This window comes from Pavona decussata, unplaced genomic scaffold (assembly GCF_977016875.1).
Source record: "Pavona decussata unplaced genomic scaffold, jaPavDecu1.1 SCAFFOLD_137, whole genome shotgun sequence".
NCBI lineage: Eukaryota > Metazoa > Cnidaria > Anthozoa > Scleractinia > Agariciidae > Pavona > Pavona decussata.
Window position 1 is genome coordinate 1,956,672 of NW_028145550.1, and position 18,306 is coordinate 1,974,977.

Consider the following 18,306-nt stretch of genomic DNA (forward strand, 5'->3'; position numbering starts at 1 on the left):
TATAGCTAATCTTTTAACGCACATATTACTGTCTCAACCTTTTTTTTTTTGTTTGTTTGTTTGTTTTCTGCATTCAGTAATCACTGGTTTCGAGAAGGGAACAACATTCGTAGGGCTCAGGGCTCAGAAGTGAAAGTGATACAATCAAAGTATGGATAGAGGGGTACTTTCATATTAACGTCCAAGTATTTTTTGTAACCTAACCCGAGGGGCCTTTAAAGGACGAAGATGTCTCGACCACGGCCACGCTAAAGAACACTAACCTAATTTCAATCTCTACGATTTGCTGGAAAACGTGTTGGAAAATACCAAGACTGCGTGGAATTTTGCAGATAACTATATCACAACGGTTGATGGGTTAAAAAAGCGAAGGACCTGTAAATGTGATCGTGACACGCCTCGCTAAGAAAATAGGCAATTACTGTTCTGTTATCTTTTCAATACACAAGACCCACCGGACTACGAATCCCTACTTTGCTGGGAAACTATCTTGAATTTCTTTGCTTTAAAAAAGAGAGTCCTTCCCTAAACGCACTGCTTAGCTAGAAATTCATTATTAACTCTAGTTATTACAATATTTCGTGAATAACTTACTAGGTTCCTTTTTTTGTATATATCCAAGACAATGCGTGGATTATATATTATATTTCCGTCCATAACGATTTTTTTACCACAACTGTTTCTAACCTCGCAATCTGATTGGCTAATTTTCCGTTGTCGATAAGAGTCTAGACAACGCTGCTCGCGTTAATCAGCGCGCGGAACTTTTGACAGTTATTTTGTAAAAATTTTCTTTGACGTTGATATTGTGGTAAAAAACAAATCGAATGTGGTTTGGCGTTGTCTGTACTCTTATCGACAACGATATTCGTCATAACAGTGGTCAAAATTTGTTGTGGACTCACTCGGAACATTTTGACCACTGTGATGACGAATATCGTTGTCGATAAGAGTACAGACAACACAAAACCACATTCGATTTGTTAAGGGGAAAACAGACAAGATAGTGGTGAATTATAATCAGACATTTTCGCTATCGTATCATTTTCCTGCTTATCATGTAGGAAGGAGATTTTTGGCTAAATAAATGGGCTGCAGACAAAAGTAAAAAAAAAATGAAAGACGCTTTGAAGTCTTATCCGTCGGTTTAATTTAGGTAACTAAAAAAGAGTTGTAAGAAACCTACACGCGATTTCAGTGTATTAAAGTCAGTGATCAGGTTTTAGTTCCTTGTATTCTGTTAGCCGTTTGAATAAGTCATCTGTTAGTTTGTTCGTCGTTTAACTGTCAGTTGCTAAGTTTTCTAGTTTAGAGGAAATCACCGACAAGGGTAGTTAGTTTTCTTGTAAAAATAAATATAAATAAATAAATAAATAAATAAATAAAAAGAGGACCATTGCATGATAAATGTAAATTTTAATTAAGTGCCCTATTTCCTTCTCCCGTAAATTCTTTTCCCTGGCAAATAACAAACACTCTTTAAACTACAACACATATGCCTCATTTATTTTCTGCTATAAAAATGTGGTAAATAATTTTCCATCTCAAACCTACAGTGACAAATATAAGAATTTTCTTAAACTAGAGTCAAACGGACTCGCAGGCAAAAGCAAATCAAAAGGAATGCGAAACGTCGGTTGAAGTTACATTTTCCATTGGCCCCTGCTTTTAAAATCCAAGATGGCGGCTCAAGCATTCGCTGTCCAAAAAAATACGCTTGCATTGCAGGTTAAACGAAAAACTGCTGAGTTGGTATCTTTCATTTGAATTCTCACAATTCAGGAACGAAGACGACCACAGGAAAATACTGCTTATTAGCTTTCGTCGGAGTGGTCACACTTTAGGATTTTATCCAGAGACTCAAACGTTGGAACTACATAACAACACTTGACCGAGGTTTAGCAGCGTCAGCGAGAAGGCAAAAAACGGTTCAGCTGATCCAGTAGGGGACAAAACTGAGGAAAACGCAACTTCACTGCAAGTCCTTGGCTTGCATCAAGTAGCCAAGGAAAGACAAGTATTGTATTGAAACATTTAGCTACCTACAAATAAATATTCATTAGAATTAGAACAAAAAAGGAAATTGAAAAAGATTTAAGAGTAAAAATCTTATCGAGGAACTCGTTCACTCTTTAAATATTCTTGTGTTGAAGAACAGAGGAATCTGCAGCTAGCGAAAAGTATTGGCGCTAATTTCCTGGCTTAAAATTGTCTCCTTCATTTCATAGGCAGGATAGTCCATTAATTTATTCTTAAACACTGTAAAGCAATCTGGATAACAACGGCGATTGTTCCACAGAATCCTTGTTTCCTTGTCTTTGTGTTGATGCCAGATCCGTAGGAATAGATACACGGTTTAACCAGTAGAGCAACACTGCATATGATCGAGTGTAACGAATACCCATTCATCTCATTTGTTGTTGTCCAGTCTGAGAAGCGAAGACGAAATTATTTTACTACAAAGACATTACGGACGGTGCCTGCTAATATCAAAGTATTTTTGTGCGGTTTATGACTATGCGGGAAAAGCAGATCTTAGGAAGGCCTATTGGAATCCAAAACGAAAATTGGGGGTAGCCACGCATTTTTCAGAGATAATTGAGCAATAATATCTCAGTCTAAAAAGCCCCAAAATATGAAGCAATGTATGAGATTTTTTCCTAAATTGAAGCTTAATTATCTCTGAAAAATGCATGGTTACCCCCAATTTTCTTTCGAGATACCAAAAGCGTTTGCTAAGTTCTGCTTTCTCCGCATAGTTTTAATCTGCACAAAAATATTCCTGTATAAGAAGGCACCACCCATAGGAAACCCGAGTATCTCGAGATGCGCAGCACGTATGCGCAGTAGCAATAGTAGGCACCGTCCTTAAGGTAATGTTATAGACCTCACAAAAAGGATTACCAACTTTGAAAGCATAGACACCAATGTATTTCAAGGGCTTGTTGCACAAGGCACTTCTTTTTTTCTCTGCAACTTGCACGCATACTGATGAAGGCAGCAACAGCAACGTATCTCGCAACCTCGTCTCCAGGATCGTCTCTCTTCCTCCCTCGAGATAAAATAATGGCGCGAGTCTACCCCGACTCGGGAAAGGTTGTTGTATGTAGTCGCGAGGCTAGCCGCAACCAGGGTCCTTTCTCGAGAGAGGAAGAGAGAGGACGCTGGGAACGAGGTTGCGTATCTGGTAACCTCGCGAAAAATAGATTAGTCAACTTTGTAAGTTCCTGTTGCGAGGAGAGTTGCACAGAAGTGTTGCACCTGCAATTTCGTCTGCAACTCGTTTCGCAACTGCGTTGCGTTGCAAGTTACAGCAACTATATCAGCAGCTTTATTTTCGCGAGTTATAGCTGTAGCTATCTTGTCGAACTCTCTTCCACGGGAAATAAAGCTCACAGCACTTCTACTGAATAAGATTAAAACCTAGCATTTCAGGAAAGCAACTGAACCTGCATTCAACTGAGGACTGTGAAAGTTCACTTGATATCAGTAAATTCATTTTAGTAATTAATAGAGGGATTTAGAATCGCGTTTACGGGAAACGGCAAACGTGAGATTCGCGTTTATGTTTTCTTGAAAAAAATAAGTGCACAGATGAGAATACTGCAAAATAGATCTGGCCTTTCATGCTAACGCAAAACTACTCAATTTTATTGAGAAACTGAAAACAGCGAGCAGCAAATAAAGGGTAAACATGGTCACGTGGTCATTTCAGCAGTTGCCGTAAATGAAATTCTAAATCTCTCTGATATTTTAACATTTTTGATTTCTTGTACGCCGGTATTATAATTTTAAAGGAAACCTCCACTGTTGAAATAAATTAACGTTAAATTGTTGAAAATACAATCTAATTTTAAGTTTTGTTTGAAATCATGGAAATAATATTTCTGTGTCGGACAAAACAGGATTTGATTATAGCTCATTTTCGCTTTTAAATTTCCCGTGCGCCGCCATGTTGGATTTTATAACGTCATACGGTTGTTTCACCCCAAAGAATTTCTGCTCACTGACAATAGCGGCAACCGTATTACGCCATAAAATCCAAAATGGCGGCGCGCGGGAAATTAAAGCAGACGATAATTATATCTAAATTTATTTAATAAATGTTTCTGAAATGTTGTTTCTACTTTTTTAATTAAAATTTACAATTTAGACATTTCCAACAATTTAACGTCAAATTTGTTGTCAGAGTGGAGGTTTCCTTTAACTATCTCGATTTTTGTTAGCCATTTTTGTAAGGCAGTTAATCGTATATTTGTAAAGGGCATTTTTATGGATACAACCCTAGATAAGTAAATAAATTTAAATAACTTTAACACTGAAAGCAAATTCTGTGGCTTTACTCACTTTGGTCTCTTTCGTCTGTCGAATTCAAAGTAACTGAACAAAGTCGAGCTTGCAGCAGAGGTTTTCGAGTCCGTGGAAATGTTTGGCTTGGATTTCTTTCTTGTTATACCCATGGCACGACATCTGCCGAGGCCAGTACTTCGAGCCCCTGAAAAGAAACACAAAATCAGAACACTGTTAACTTCATTGCGCCGATTTTGCCGATTGGTCTCCAAGGAGACGACACCGACGAAAAAGACCCGACTTCCCGAAGAGTTTCCGATTTTATGAACCAATCAGATAATTACACGAACACCCGAGAACACGGTTGTTAATTATGCCATATACAGTCCAACCATAAAGCTTCAATTTGAAAAAAAAAATGGCATACATTGCTTTGTATTTTACTGGTTTTTAGAATAATTGTTGCTTAATTATCTATATTATATCTAATTTCTATTTGGATTTCAATAGCCCTTGCTAAGATCTGCATTCACCGCATAGTCATATACCACAAAAAAATACAGTCGAACCTGTATTAAGCGGTCACCCTCGGGAAAGTGACCGCTTAATACAGGTTGTACAGAATACATCACTTACTTAGTTAAGAAAGTTCGGCGATAAAATGGTATAACAAAGGAGAGCATGGTATTGAAACAGGCTAGTAAAACATTAACGCCACGATTGTGCAGCTCATTAGAAACTCAATTGCTTGGCACGCTATTTGTTACCATATTTAAGTGGTTTCCTTTTACAGAGTGACCGTTTAAAACAGGTAAAGACAATAGAAATCAGCTCGTTGAGACTCAGTTTTGGGTGACCGCGACCGCTTAATAGAGGTGACCGTTTAATACAGGTCAGGATTACAGTAATTAAGGGAAGTAATTTTCGGGACTTTGACAACTGACCGCTTAATAGAGGGTGACCGCTTAATACGGTGCCGCTTAATACAGGTTCGACTGTACTTCGGTATTAGTAGGCACCGTCCTTTCTTACTGTAATTTTGACTTCTATTATAGCGGTCGTGGTCACCCTTTACTAAGTCCCAACGAGCTGTTTCAATTGTCTTGACCTGTTTTAAACGGTCACTTCATACAAGGAAACCACTCAAACAGCAGTAACGAACAGCCTGCCAGGTGATTGAATTTCTAGTGATCTGCAATACTGACTGTAGGATCTTGACTTAAGGATGTTTTATTAACGTTTTGTGCATAAACTGTACATTAAGTTACCAAATGCGAAATGAAATGGCGAGTTGATTGTTTGATGTGATATATCAAACACGAAGAAGGTGTGTTTCATCAGGTATCCAAACACTGACAAGTAGGTTGAGAAGACGAGGCGCAACCAAGTTTTTTAAACGAAAGTGTTTGGATATCTGATGAAACACACTTTCGAGTATTTGTTATGGCTTCTCAAATAAGCAATAATTATTGGCGAAATTCAAGGCTAAAGTTGGCAAAATTTTACGGTAATTAGGATCACATATCCAAACCACGGTCACAGTAGTGATTTTCTTTGTTTTCTCTTAATGAATTATTAATGAGTTTGAGAAGTGTATTTTGTGCGACCTGTATTACGCTGCCACTTAGCAATTCCCTGAGAATGACCGCTTAATACAGGTTCGACTGTATTAAAGGCAGTAAAAGTGAAATATGATGGTATCTCAGCTATGAGACCATCAATAAAACTGTCACAAACGGATTAGTTTTACCTGGTTTGGAATTGAGCTGGATCTGTTTCTTCGTCATCTGACAGCAGAGACAAGAAAAGAAAAAGTTAGAGAACCTACAAGGAAATATTGGCGCCATAGCTCAACCGATATGTACGCCAAGAGCTGTTTAAACAAGATATTTAAACAGGCCACTGACTATAGCCAACTTTATTAAAAACGATTACTAGTTCGGATGCTCTACCACTGAGCTACAGGAGACTCGTTCGTAAGACAAACATCCTGCATACTAGCTGCTAGGATTGGAATGTCATGTGTGGTATATGCGCAATGGAATAAATGTGATGGAATATTTTAAGCCTGGTGAATAAATGAGAATGATGTATTATTCAGTGAGTGACACAGGAATACTCGGAAAACAAAACTGAGAGCTCCTATCAGGAGTCGAACCTAAGACCTTAGGGCCCATCTTAACTTTGTAGGGCTTCGTTGATCCGGCCCCAGAAAGTTATCTAACGCAATAGGTCCTACCGATCAACGTCAAGCGTCCGGTAACTCCCTGATAAGTTTTCTTCCTTAATACTTGAATCTTCCACTTTTTGCAATCCTGGTATTTTCCTGATAACTGCCAGGTAACTTACACGCAAAGCTATTGTAGCTCCGGTGCGTTCGTAAGTAAGCAAAAAGTTTCGTTTAATCTACAAACAGTAGTGCCTCCGCTGACGGACACCTCTCGTAAGTGGACACTTGGTCATGTTTTCAGCTACATACAAACACTACATTTTTTACTTCCTATAAGCGGACACCTCTCTTAAGCGGACACTTTTTCTGGCCCCAAGGGTGTCCGCTTACGGGAGGCTCGACTGTAATTGTAACATTGTTCAGCTTCGTTCCTACAGACCTTGGCAACCGTGTTAACTGACCGGTGAAAGTTCTGGCTACTACAACACTTGACGTTGAAATTACTAAAAAGTTTCAAAGATTTCTGTTCATTATTCCAAGAAAGGCTCCCAAGAAATTCTACAAAACAAAATATGAACATCATACCTTAGTCCCAACAGCACTGCCTTGTCTTAACGGTACATTTCCTCCTGAGGGGAGTGGGGTTAGGCGCACAACACCCGATGGTGTAGGAGTGCATGTAGGAGTGCTACCATCTGTGCTCATCTCTGCATCGGACAGGTATCCACTGTCGACATCTATAACTTCAACTGGTTGCACAGGGACATCAACCGTGGCATCTGCCTTCCGTGGAGTGGGAACCGAACTGTGATCATCAAGGTTTCTTGTTTTGAGAGACCTTCTGTAGCCAAACAACTCTCCCAGACATGTTTCTCTGGATTGATCAGCGATCGAGCAAGTTCTCGAGTCATTTACGTTCGAAGAATGATTTGTCAAAACGCCTTGCTTTTGCGTCTTTTCAGGAGAAACCGATATTCTGTGTAAGGAGTTTCTGTCGTGATTCGCTCCAACTTCCTCTAGCTTGCGTTTGGAAATTTCGCGTCTTTTGACTGAAGCAGACTGACTGCTGTTCAACTCTTCACAAGTCGAGTGTAACTCATTCTCTTTGTTTTGTTCAGTGTCATCATCGCCATCAGAACAATTTCCGAGTTCGCTGTCAGATAAATCATCCACTGCGTTATCTTTTACAAAACTAAGAACAGCGCCGGGCTCCCTTGCACATGCTGCTCTTGTATCGTCGTCATCTTCAGTTTCCAAGTGCTCACGTTCGTCCAGAACACTTTCCTCGTTTGTTTCAGAAGCAGGCTGGCATGATTCAGTGCTTCCAGCCAGATTGAAATACCTGCCAATACGGAAACGATTCCAGCGCTTAGCCTAACGCAAGTGCAATCCACGGACATATAACCACAAAAAATTTACTTAATGAATGTTACAGATATAAATATGGCAAGTTTAGCGTCAAATTTGCTGCTGCTGAGTTTTGGCACACCATCATCTAAGCATCAAGAATGCTGCATCTCCCCAGTGTTTTAGAAAGAAACTTTAAAAAGCCCAATTGCTTACATCAGGGAACAATATGAGGCTGCTCCGCGCAAAAGCAAAACACATACCAAACCTCTTTGTAATATAGTAGTTACTTCTGGGCCACGCTTGACGTTTGAATTTAATGCGCGGCGCCAATCAGTACATTTTAACTTGTGGTAATCCCGCAATACCAAACTCTAAACAAACCCTTGAAATTGAAATTGAACCCTTGAGATTGAAAATGGGATGAAAGCCTCCCGGAAGGGGAAGTGTGGGGGGGGGGGGGTGAGTATTCCTCGGAAGTTTTCCTGCTCGGTTCTCCAAACCCTGATCCTATTGCAGACCAAACCGTTTAGTTTTCCGGTATCCTTTTTCAAGACCTGGCCTATAAAATCCATACCCATGTTGACACCTGGTCTCTAGAGTCCATACCCGTTTACAAACCCGTTTTTCAGACCAAAATGGTTAAAATCTATCCCCCATTTCAGACCTGCTTACTGCGGTTCAGTTCAATTGAACTGTCCATCGAGCGGTTGTTAGCCAAGGCTTAAGCCGCCGTTACACGTTGAAACTTTTCGCTGAAACTTGTGTGCAACGGCGCTGCGAAACAACTTTAAGCAGGCGTTGCACCGTGTAATATGGTCAGTTTCGCGAAACTTTTTTGAACTTTTGTTGCGAGACAAGTTTCACGAAAAGTAGAACCACTTCTGTACTTCTGCAACGGCTCGCAATGGTGAAAAAACAAGAGTTTCACCGTGTAAAACCACTACGTGAAACTGGTCTCGTTCGCCGTTGCACACAAGTTTCGGCTAAAAGTTTCAACGTGTAACGGCGGCTTTACTGTACCTACCTACTGATTACTCCCTTCTCTTTTGACTTCGCATCTTGGTCGTCAATTTTAAACGGGTTTTTGAACTTTGCCTTTTTTTTCCCAGGACCCAGTAATGTGCCCGACGCCTTGCGTTGAACGTTTGGAGGAGCACGAGTGGACAAGGACTTCGGCCTTGACCTCACAGCAGTATACATGTTGAAAAGTGAGTCATCGTCAACACTATCCTCCTCAACTTTCCTTTTCTGCCCTGGTGGCACGAAAGGCTTCCTTGTTTCAGCTGATGGCTGAGAATTCAGCATCAGCCCAGAGAGGCTTTTCTGGACGTCGTACCCAGTCTTCCCTCTCTTACTCATCACCGAGTGACCAAAGGAAGATGTAGAGGCTGGGGTGAGAGCATTTGATTCACTATTGTCATCGCCATATTCCAGATCGATGATCTAGATGAGACAAAATTTCATTTTATCTAGAAGTATTATTCAAACCATTTACAAAAGAAGTATTAGGTTATTCAGAATTCAGTATTAGGTTATTGTTATCATCATCATCATCATCATTATTATTATCATTAGGTATTCAGAGTTTGCCGGGTGTCATTTAGAGATGAATCGAATACCACAAGTACCTTTTTTTGTCAATGTGGTAGTTTAATAGTGTTAAACCAGGGGTCAATTTAATAAAATTGTTACACTTGTAATTTACAAGCTGAGCCCTTGCTTTTACGTGCAAACACAGGAAAGAGCACATTAAAGATCTCAAAAACCAGTTCAATAATACTCAGTAAAGAATTCTAACAATGTTTGTTGAAAAGGATTTTCTGCTTATGTGTGTAATTACAAGGGCACAGTTTGTTAGTTACAAGTGTAAAAGTTTTATTAAACTGACCCCAGTATTACAGGGGTACGATTAAAACAGTGGTTGAGATCGCCATTGAAAAGGAGTCGCCGTAACGTGGGGCACAACAAAAAGTGTCTTCGGACTTGATGAATAAAACTGTTCGCGGAAAATAAAGTTAAAGTCTCTCAAAATTCTGAAGACTGCAAATGACTACATTGGAGTCACGAACCTTGAAGTCTAAATTAAAGTAGCGATGTTTTAATTTTTCTTGATCCTTGTTGGTGTTGTGCTGCTCCAGTACACGCAAAGATTAGTTGTAGAGTTAGCTTTTCCCCCCATTCTTTTTATTTCCAAATCGTTTTCTTTCTTGAGCCAGCCTCGAATAGCCCAAAAGCTAGCTGCGGGTTTTCAAATGTTTCCTCGCCAAACTTCTTAACAACTTATTGGGATCTGCAATCTTGCATATGAAGTGAGTTTTTTTTTTTGTTTTCTTTCTGTTTCTGCTGTTGTTGTTGTTGTTGTTGTTTTGCTTTTCAATAACGTGTAGGCTTCGAAGGTTTGTAATGTGAATGCACGAGTTTACGCAGGGATGGCGCAGTGGTGAGAGCACTCGCCTCCCACCAATGTGGCCCGAGTTCGATTCCCGGACTCAGCGTCATATGTGGGTTGAGTTTGTTGTCGATTCTCCTCCTTGCTCCGAGAGGTTTTTTCCGGGTACTCCGGTTTTCCCCTCTCCTCAAAACACAATACTTCTAAATTCCAATTCGGTCTCGAAAGTGTCCCAAAGAAGTGCTCTGCGCTAAGTGATTTTTTTCCCTGCATACGTTTGACGTACAAAGGAGCCTTTGGACATTGAAATAATCGTCTTTTTTGTTCTGATTACCTTAGTTTTACGGGGGCTGAACTCTGCCAACACTTCCCCTGTAATGGGATTAATGTTGCCAAGTGCGATTCCAAGCGCTTTCTCCCTTGACATTGACCTGCAAATCTGTTAAGGACTGAAATGTTTTTAGAAATGAAATGAAATGTTCATGCCAGTAGGGAGTTCGATGGTGAAGATCCCACCGAGTTTAAAACAGTCAATCCATATCCTGAATGCATTGTTCGGCGGATACTTCCCGACATCTCCAGTGCCACTCAAAGGTAAGTAAACAGTTCCTCGCGTCTCGATCCTCGCGCCTCGAGACTCGATTCTCAAACGTTTCGAGGATCGAGTCTCCAATCGAGCTTCGAGACTTTCGAGGAGCGTCTTTCGAGTTTCGAGTCGAGAAACTAATGAGCTTGTCGCTTGACGGATCCCTTGAGAAATAAATTGGAAAAAAGGACCGCACTCGAAGGCGTTGAACATACCATTCAGGTTAAACCGTGTCGGAAATTGAGATACAAGTGCCACGGTTTTCTTCCACAAAATAACCAAACAAACGAACCACATGTCTAAAATTCGCCGTTCCTGTATCAAACCAAAGTGCAGGTACCGTAGAATGTTTTATTGTAATTCTGATCTCTTAGATGCAAGACTACGATCTGCAACGCCTCGTCTACGAACCACTAAAACAGCCCATTGGGCTCTCGATCAAGTTATCTCTAACATGTATTGCATAGCCTCCCTTCTCCTCGCTTTTGTGAACATTCCCATCTGCCTTGATTTGAAAACATCGCTCAGTATTCTAACTCAAAAACGTTAGGTAATAAGTGAGACACAACACCTTTTCTGCGTTCCCCAGCAATATGCCACAAAAATTCGAATACTTTAGTTCAGAAAATATGAGTACTTATCCTTGGGCCCCATTTGGTGCGCCAACGTAATTTTTATGCGGCATTTTTTTTTTTTTTTTCGAATCGCGGAAATCCCAATATAAACCCTGCAATAATTATTAAATTAATAACAGCTGCACAAGGATACGGTCCAGCAAACTCTAGATCTCCAAGCTGTACGCCTTCCGGGAGCTCATTCAAAGGAACGAGGCTTCTGGAGACTGGATCAAACACCAGCTGGTACAGAAATGTCTCATCTGCCTGCTTGAAGCTCTTCTCGTAATCAGCGGGAACCTGCATCTTAGCGTCAAGTCTTAGGGATTTGATCACCTAGGGAGAAGACAGAGGGGTTCACGGATGAGTGCCGTAAGAAACAGACAGCGAGCAGTCTCTCTTTTGCTCAAGAATCAGAGGGGAAGAACGCAAAAAAAAAAAAAAAAACTGAGCCAGCACGATTTTCGGGGGAACGGGTCGCGCGCGCGAGCGGCAAAGCCACGAGTAGCGCGGGCGCCGGAAGGCGAGCGAAAAGAGAGACTGCTGTGCTTTCATAGGCGATTGTGAAGCCCGGCACTCTGGTGACGGAATAATTCTATTGGTCGATGATGGCGCCTTCCAGCGCCCGCGCTACTCGCGACTCGCCCCTTCTTCCCCCCCCCCCCCCCCCCCCTCGCGGATTCTCCAGCAAAAGAGAGACTTCTCGCGGTCTTCGTGAGAAAAGGATGAAATAAAAACACATTTGCTGGGAGCAGTTTAAATGTTTCACAAGTAAACCAAAACCTCTGCCTGGTTTGCTTAACTATTCTTGTCAATTTTTCACTGAGCAAGTAGACTGAAGTTGACAGAAGCTTCTACTATTTCGTCTGCTGTTATAGCAGGTACCACAAAACTTTTTCTGTCGGCACCTTATATAATGCTGTTCAAGGTGGTTCTAGCTTTGAGTGTGTGGATGAAAGCCTTAACTGTGACAATTTAAATGAAAGCTACTGAGCAGTACTTGCCCACGATACTTGTTGAAATCCTATTACGTGGGACCAATCAAATGAAAGCTTGTGAACGTTCTGGTGATGCAGGTTCTTGTTCAATAACTTTCACACAAAACAAAGTTACGCTTTCTTTTTCATGTGAATGAAAGTACTTACAGTCCGTGTTAATGGTACAAGAACCTACCTTGTCAACGGAGGATGATTTTCGTAGAAGTTTAATGGCCTTGTGGAGACCAACACCCTTGACAGAGGGCAGGTAATCACAGCCGGACAGAATGCACATGTGTCGGAACTTTTCTTGAGTGAACTCGTGTAGCTTCAGGTCTGTAAGCTTGGAAAGATCAGCTAAATCAACAGCAACTCCATGCCCATAAGCATCCATCTTGAAGATTACCTGGGAAAGAATAGAAAAAATTGATGCCCACCAAACGTAGGCCGCGTTCTTTTGGGACTATTCCGGAACGGGAATACTCGGAATAGACGGTATTTGTGTTCTTTTGGGAGCTATTCCGTTTTCGGAATGAACGGAATGTCATTCTGTTTATTTTGCTCCCGATAGCAGAATGAACAGAATGGAAGGAATACGGTTTACTCGGAATAGACAGAATATGCGTTCTCTTGGGAAATTTTTGGCGGGAAATCCTACGCGGCCGCTCGCGCGCGCAGAAATAGTAGTTCTCAGGTCACCTCCGCCATGGGTATTCGGTTTCCAGATTTTTGGAGCGTTCCTTTTCCATGTATTCTGTTATTCCTAAACCGGAATAACAATAGCTAGAATAGCCCCAAAAGAATGCACCCTTAGTATTTGCTTGGACTCCACTAGAGGTTACAGCCTAAATGCCTCCAAGTAACTTAGCTTTATTTTCCTTTGGTAGACTTGTCAGTCAATGTAAAAAGTTCAAATAAAAGCCAACTGCACGTGCCAACAACATACAACACACAACATGGCCTTCCTGGGGAAAAACCCTCTGTACTGAGGAAATGTTAGACCTCAAAATGAAATTACCATAATTGGAGTAATGATTCTGTCATATTCTTACTTTGCTAGCAAGTTACAAAGATCAGAAATCACTCTACATGTACAGTATGATATCAACTGAATAATTATTTCAAAACCGTTGTTTACTGCTACAACAACGAGAAGTCCCCTTCTCTTTGCTAATTGTCCAAGCTTTTTCTTAGTATTCCAACATTTCCTCTAAACCCAAGGCACATAGGATCTGGTGTCATAACCACACCCCAACCCACCTCCCTATGAATGGTGTTTTGTCCTCCACCCGCTCCCTCCTCCCCTCACTAGTTTGCCCAAGTTAAACCTACATGAACTAAGGACTTAAGCCCCACAAAGCATTATGGATGAGGGGGTTAGTTTACTGTGGTGCTGTGTTGTTTGGTTTATCAACAAAGTTGATAACTAAAGGTAAATTAGCCACTGTAAAGAGATTTGAAATGAATGCTCATGTTTTGAGCGATAGGCCTTTGTCAGAGTCGATCAAGGAATTGTGGGTTGTGTTTTTATAGCAAGCAGTGCAGCTACACTATAACCCAGCATAGCCTTTGGAATAATCGAGACAATCAGACTCCAAAACCATACTAAGGTGACCCATAAGGTGTGCATATCAAGGGGAAATCAATGATTTGTATCTAGGCTTAATAGCAGCACTAAGAGAGGACAGAATTAGACTGCATAAGAGTGTTTTTTTTTTCTCGCAAGACACGCAAATGGCAAAGAGTGCAAACTTGCAGGGAACAAAACACCAACAGCATGCATTCTTATGAGCAAACTTTGCAGGACATATAGCATCTCTCCTTAGACTCTTTCTCTTTTCCCTTGCTCACTACTGAACTGCACTGTTGTTTGAAGCCTTTGCAGACCAACTGACACAAAACGTACTGGCTATTTGGGGAGCAGGGATGACCCAGTGGTGAGAGCACTCGCCTCCCACCAATGTGGCGCGGGTTCGATTCCTGGACTCGGCGTCATGTGTGGGTTGAATTTGTTGTTGGTTCTCGTCCTTGCTCCAAGAGATTTTTCTCTGGGTACTCTGGATTTCCCCTCTCCTTAAAAACCAACATTTCCAAATTCCAATTCGATCCAGAATCCGAGAGCCACAGTTTTGACAGTCACAACAGATTGCCAAGTGTCACCCTCGTTAAACAAAGTCCATTTATTTATTTATTTATTTATCTATCTATCTATTTAATTATTCATTTCTACTCTCTACAAATGTACTAAAAAAGCTCAAGACACCATTATAATAGAACTGGGTGCCTACCCTTTTGCAGCCGTACACAAGTAAATCTGAATCTTCAGATATGATGGCCTGTGCTATCCCAGCTTTCATCAGGTATGCTAGTTGAGCGTCAGCCTCATAAGGTGCTACAATGCAGTCCACGCCCTTCTTTCTGCATTCCTAGAAAATTAATTCGAGTATCTATTTTAAGACTCAAAGATTTGAAGTGCAGTTTGAGTTAATCAGCTCTTGTCTTGCAAATCAGACATCCAGCTTTTCAACATACTAGAGTCAAAATATTGTGGTCAAGTTGTTCTTCACACACGGTAATAGAGCTGTCACAGTGTTTTTAGGCACCTTCAGATAAGAGTACAAGTATTAGAGTACGAGATTGAATACAAGGGCGACTTTCAAATTTCAAATCAGTCACATCCCCAGAACTCTCGCTCCTTACCGTTGTTTACCAGCAGATATAGAAGACCCTAGAAACAAGATTGGTGTGACGAGTGGTCGTACTTATGCTCAATCTCATATTAGCAATCAAAATTATCTGAAGGTCCCTTTTATCCTAGTGGATGGGATGGTGAAAAAATATTAATGTCTGGTTGTAAAGCCCTCTGGCTCTCTTTTTGGGGGGCTTTTGATGGTTTAACAGAAAACATAAATTATGCAATGTATAGTAAAGACAATGATTTCTCTCAATGTACATGTACATGTTATAATTTTGGACATCAGAAAACAAAAACCAGACCTTTATGACATCAAGAGCCATCTCTGGGGTGATGTCAATGCACTTCTGAAAGCTTTCCAGAGCCTGCTGCCTGTTACCAGCTCGTAAAAAAGCCAATCCTTTGGACTTGTTTTCTTGTCTTGTCCTAGAGCGGCATGAAATAAAAGCTGAAGCATATACACACATATTGCACACATACACATAATGTACATGGTCACCAGTCACATGATAACAAACGTTTTGGTTCACAAGTTTTGTTTATTAGTACTAGTTCCTGTTGCCAGAAGGTGACCTTATTTCCTAGCTTTAAAATCCCCTAGAAAGGCTGGCACACATAAGAGACCTTGTTAACAGGTTTGCCCCTCCAACAAGCACCAGGAAATGTCTACAGCCACTTAAACTTGTCAAAGGGTTCTGGTAAGGGAACGTATGAAGACAATCTGGAATTTTCAGCGGAGCACCCTTCCATCGGGGCAGGGATGGGAGGGGGAAAGGGGGAATGGATATTTTCTGGAACAGCACATTTTAACCTTTCCAGAAACCAGGATTTGAGCCCCTGCAACGATTCCTGTTGGCAGTTGCATACACTGTTCATGGGGGAACTTCCCATGAAGGAAAATAAAAATTAGCAAATCACATTCTGATCAAACTGCCTCTCAGTGCGCAATTCCTGCAGCCAGTCTCCTCTTGTTAACAGTTACACTACAACCAGAGGGCTTGCCCCTAGAAGCATACCCTAGGAGTAGCCTCTTTGTGAGTGTCAATCAAGAAACCATATTTAAAGCCATACAAACACAGCTTTACTAGAAAATGTACATTGTGGAATGGTACGTACTTTCTTCGCCGTTCCTCTTGTCCAGCTTTGGAAGGCAGGTAAGATCCATCAAATACTAAAATGGGCTTCACATTGAAATGCAACAGCATGTTGACACGTTTCAAGACATAGTTGATATATCTGGCAGAAAGAAAGTTAACAGAATGCATAAATTATTGTTTATAACAAGAATAATTTATGCATAATATAATAATAATAATAATAATAATAATAATAATAATAATAATAATAATAATAATAATAATAATAGAGAGATTTAGAATTGCATTGGAAAATCATATGTGACCATGTTTATCCTTCATTTGCCATTCGCTGTTGACGGTTTCTGTGTAAAATTGATTAATTTCTCTTTAACATGAAAGGCCAGAATTGTTTTCCACTATTCTCATCTATGTACCCATTTCTTCAAACAAAAAAAAAACAAATGCGAGTCTTAAATTTGCCATTTGCTGTTAACATAATTCCAAGTCTCTAACGATACAAGTCTTTCAACAGGGACCCGTGTCACAAAAGTGGTTATTAAAAGTGGTTTAGCCTATTAACTCAGACTAAAGCTGTAATAAAATAATAGTAATTTTGGTTCAGAACATGCCATGGCTTGAAATGTTGGTAGCAATATGCCATAATGTAAGTAGGTATCTAGTAAAGATTATAACTATATTATTAAATAGCTTGTAAAGTGCAAAATTTCTTGGATATGAAATGTACAAATACCACTGTTTCCTTGTGAAATGCGATCTCCTAAAAAGATCCAAGAAGACCAACAATATTTTTGCCGTGGCGTGGGATAAGAGAAATCATTGATTTAAATAAAGGGTACAGGAATGGGGAGTTCAGCCATCATTACATATTGTCCCCTCCACTGCCTGGCTAGCTGAGTTGGAAGAACACAAAACTTCAGAGCAGGGGGTTGCAGTTCGAAACGCTGAGCCAACACTCAGGGTCTGAAAATAACTGAGAAGGTACTGCGCTTGCTTTGATGTCTGCAAATGGGCACTTAACTTTAGATGGTTTGGATGACCACCTACAAATGGCAGTCCTGGGTCCTGTCTCTGATATGGCCATGTAAAAGAATACGAGGACATAAACATCTCTGGGTTTGACTATTCTCATTCCCAGCACATGGTCGGCTTGGTGTTATTTCTCTGAAATGCTTCTGAGTAAGACGGCCACAACTCAGTGTAACAGCCAGAATTTAACATGAATTTGACAAGTTCTGGAAAAACACTAAAGCTTTAGCTTTGCAACCTGTGTACTAACTGCTCTCCCCACCCACCCCACCCCTTCAATAAGAGGGTACATACATGCCATTGTACTCCAGCTTTTGGAATGAACCAACACACAGACCTTCTGTCTCATGCAAAACCGAGCGAAGAAAAGAGACAGTGTTTCGTACTTACATGAAGCTCTTCTTTCCTTCTACCAGTTCCATAGCGCATCCATAGGCTCCCTTGTGAAGCCAGCAGTAGGCGTCAACTCCAATTACTTGGCCAGCGAAATCTTCAGCGATCGACACAGGCTTCTGGATTTGCTTGAGCAATGGAAGCAGGCCCTGGATCCCCATTTCACGTTCCCTTACCAAAATCAACAATCTGTCCCTCTACAATTCTAATTTAGAACGGTCAAATTCTTCTCGCGACATCACTGAAACTGCGACGCCGCGCCATCAAATGCAAAGTCCACACGATCACGATCAAATTGCCTAAAGAATCGAAAATATGAAACTTGAATACATTATTAACCTAATGTTTCAAACAGCAAGTCGATATTTTTGACCATCAGCGATCGAAGCCTTCTTGTAAATATTGGAAAGCTTGAACGGACTCAGACAAAAACCACAATGTCGACATGCAAGGGCGACCAACACAAGCAAACATCCTCCTAGCCATCAGTCATTTCTAGTCTGTAAATTCAACGTTTTCGACAACTCCAACCCATCGAAAATTAAACCTCTTACCTTAAGTACATATTCTCGCATAGTTAAATGAAGTTTTCCTTTGTTAAAATGCTACATTTAGAGGGGGAAATTGTTGACACGGAATGAACAAAACCACAGCGACACAGCTTTACAAAATTTGGCGCCACGAGATAGTTCCAGACCTCTCGCATACCGGTTTAG

At 40.8% G+C, this 18,306-nt stretch overlaps 1 protein-coding gene across 1 annotated transcript; it reads right to left on the reverse strand.

Moving 5' to 3' along the window:
• Positions 1-1,478: 1,478 nt before the first annotated feature.
• On the reverse strand, positions 1,479-18,268 carry LOC146467282 (exonuclease 1-like). Its single transcript, XM_085126203.1, has 13 exons — positions 18,145-18,268; positions 17,588-17,889; positions 16,188-16,307; positions 15,374-15,497; positions 14,665-14,802; positions 12,573-12,782; positions 11,554-11,735; positions 10,534-10,630; positions 8,835-9,253; positions 7,046-7,802; positions 6,041-6,077; positions 4,348-4,495; positions 1,479-2,429 (listed from the first exon to the last, which is right to left on the reverse strand). Exons 2-13 carry the CDS (start codon positions 17,749-17,751, stop codon positions 2,411-2,413), a joined length of 2,415 nt encoding a protein of 804 aa, XP_084982329.1. The 5' UTR covers positions 17,752-17,889; positions 18,145-18,268; the 3' UTR covers positions 1,479-2,410.
• Positions 18,269-18,306: the final 38 nt, after the last annotated feature.

Coding starts and splice junctions, on each gene's coding strand:
- LOC146467282 (XM_085126203.1), bottom strand. CDS start 17,751: ATGGGGATCCAGGGCCTGCTTCCATTGCTCAAGCAAATCCAGAAGCCT. Junction 9,254..10,533: donor TCAGCCCCCGTAAAACTAAG/GTAATCAGAACA, acceptor TGTCTCATCTAG/ATCATCGATCTGGAATATGG. Junction 4,496..6,040: donor CCAGCTCAATTCCAAACCAG/GTAAAACTAATC, acceptor GTTTCTTTTCAG/GGGCTCGAAGTACTGGCCTC.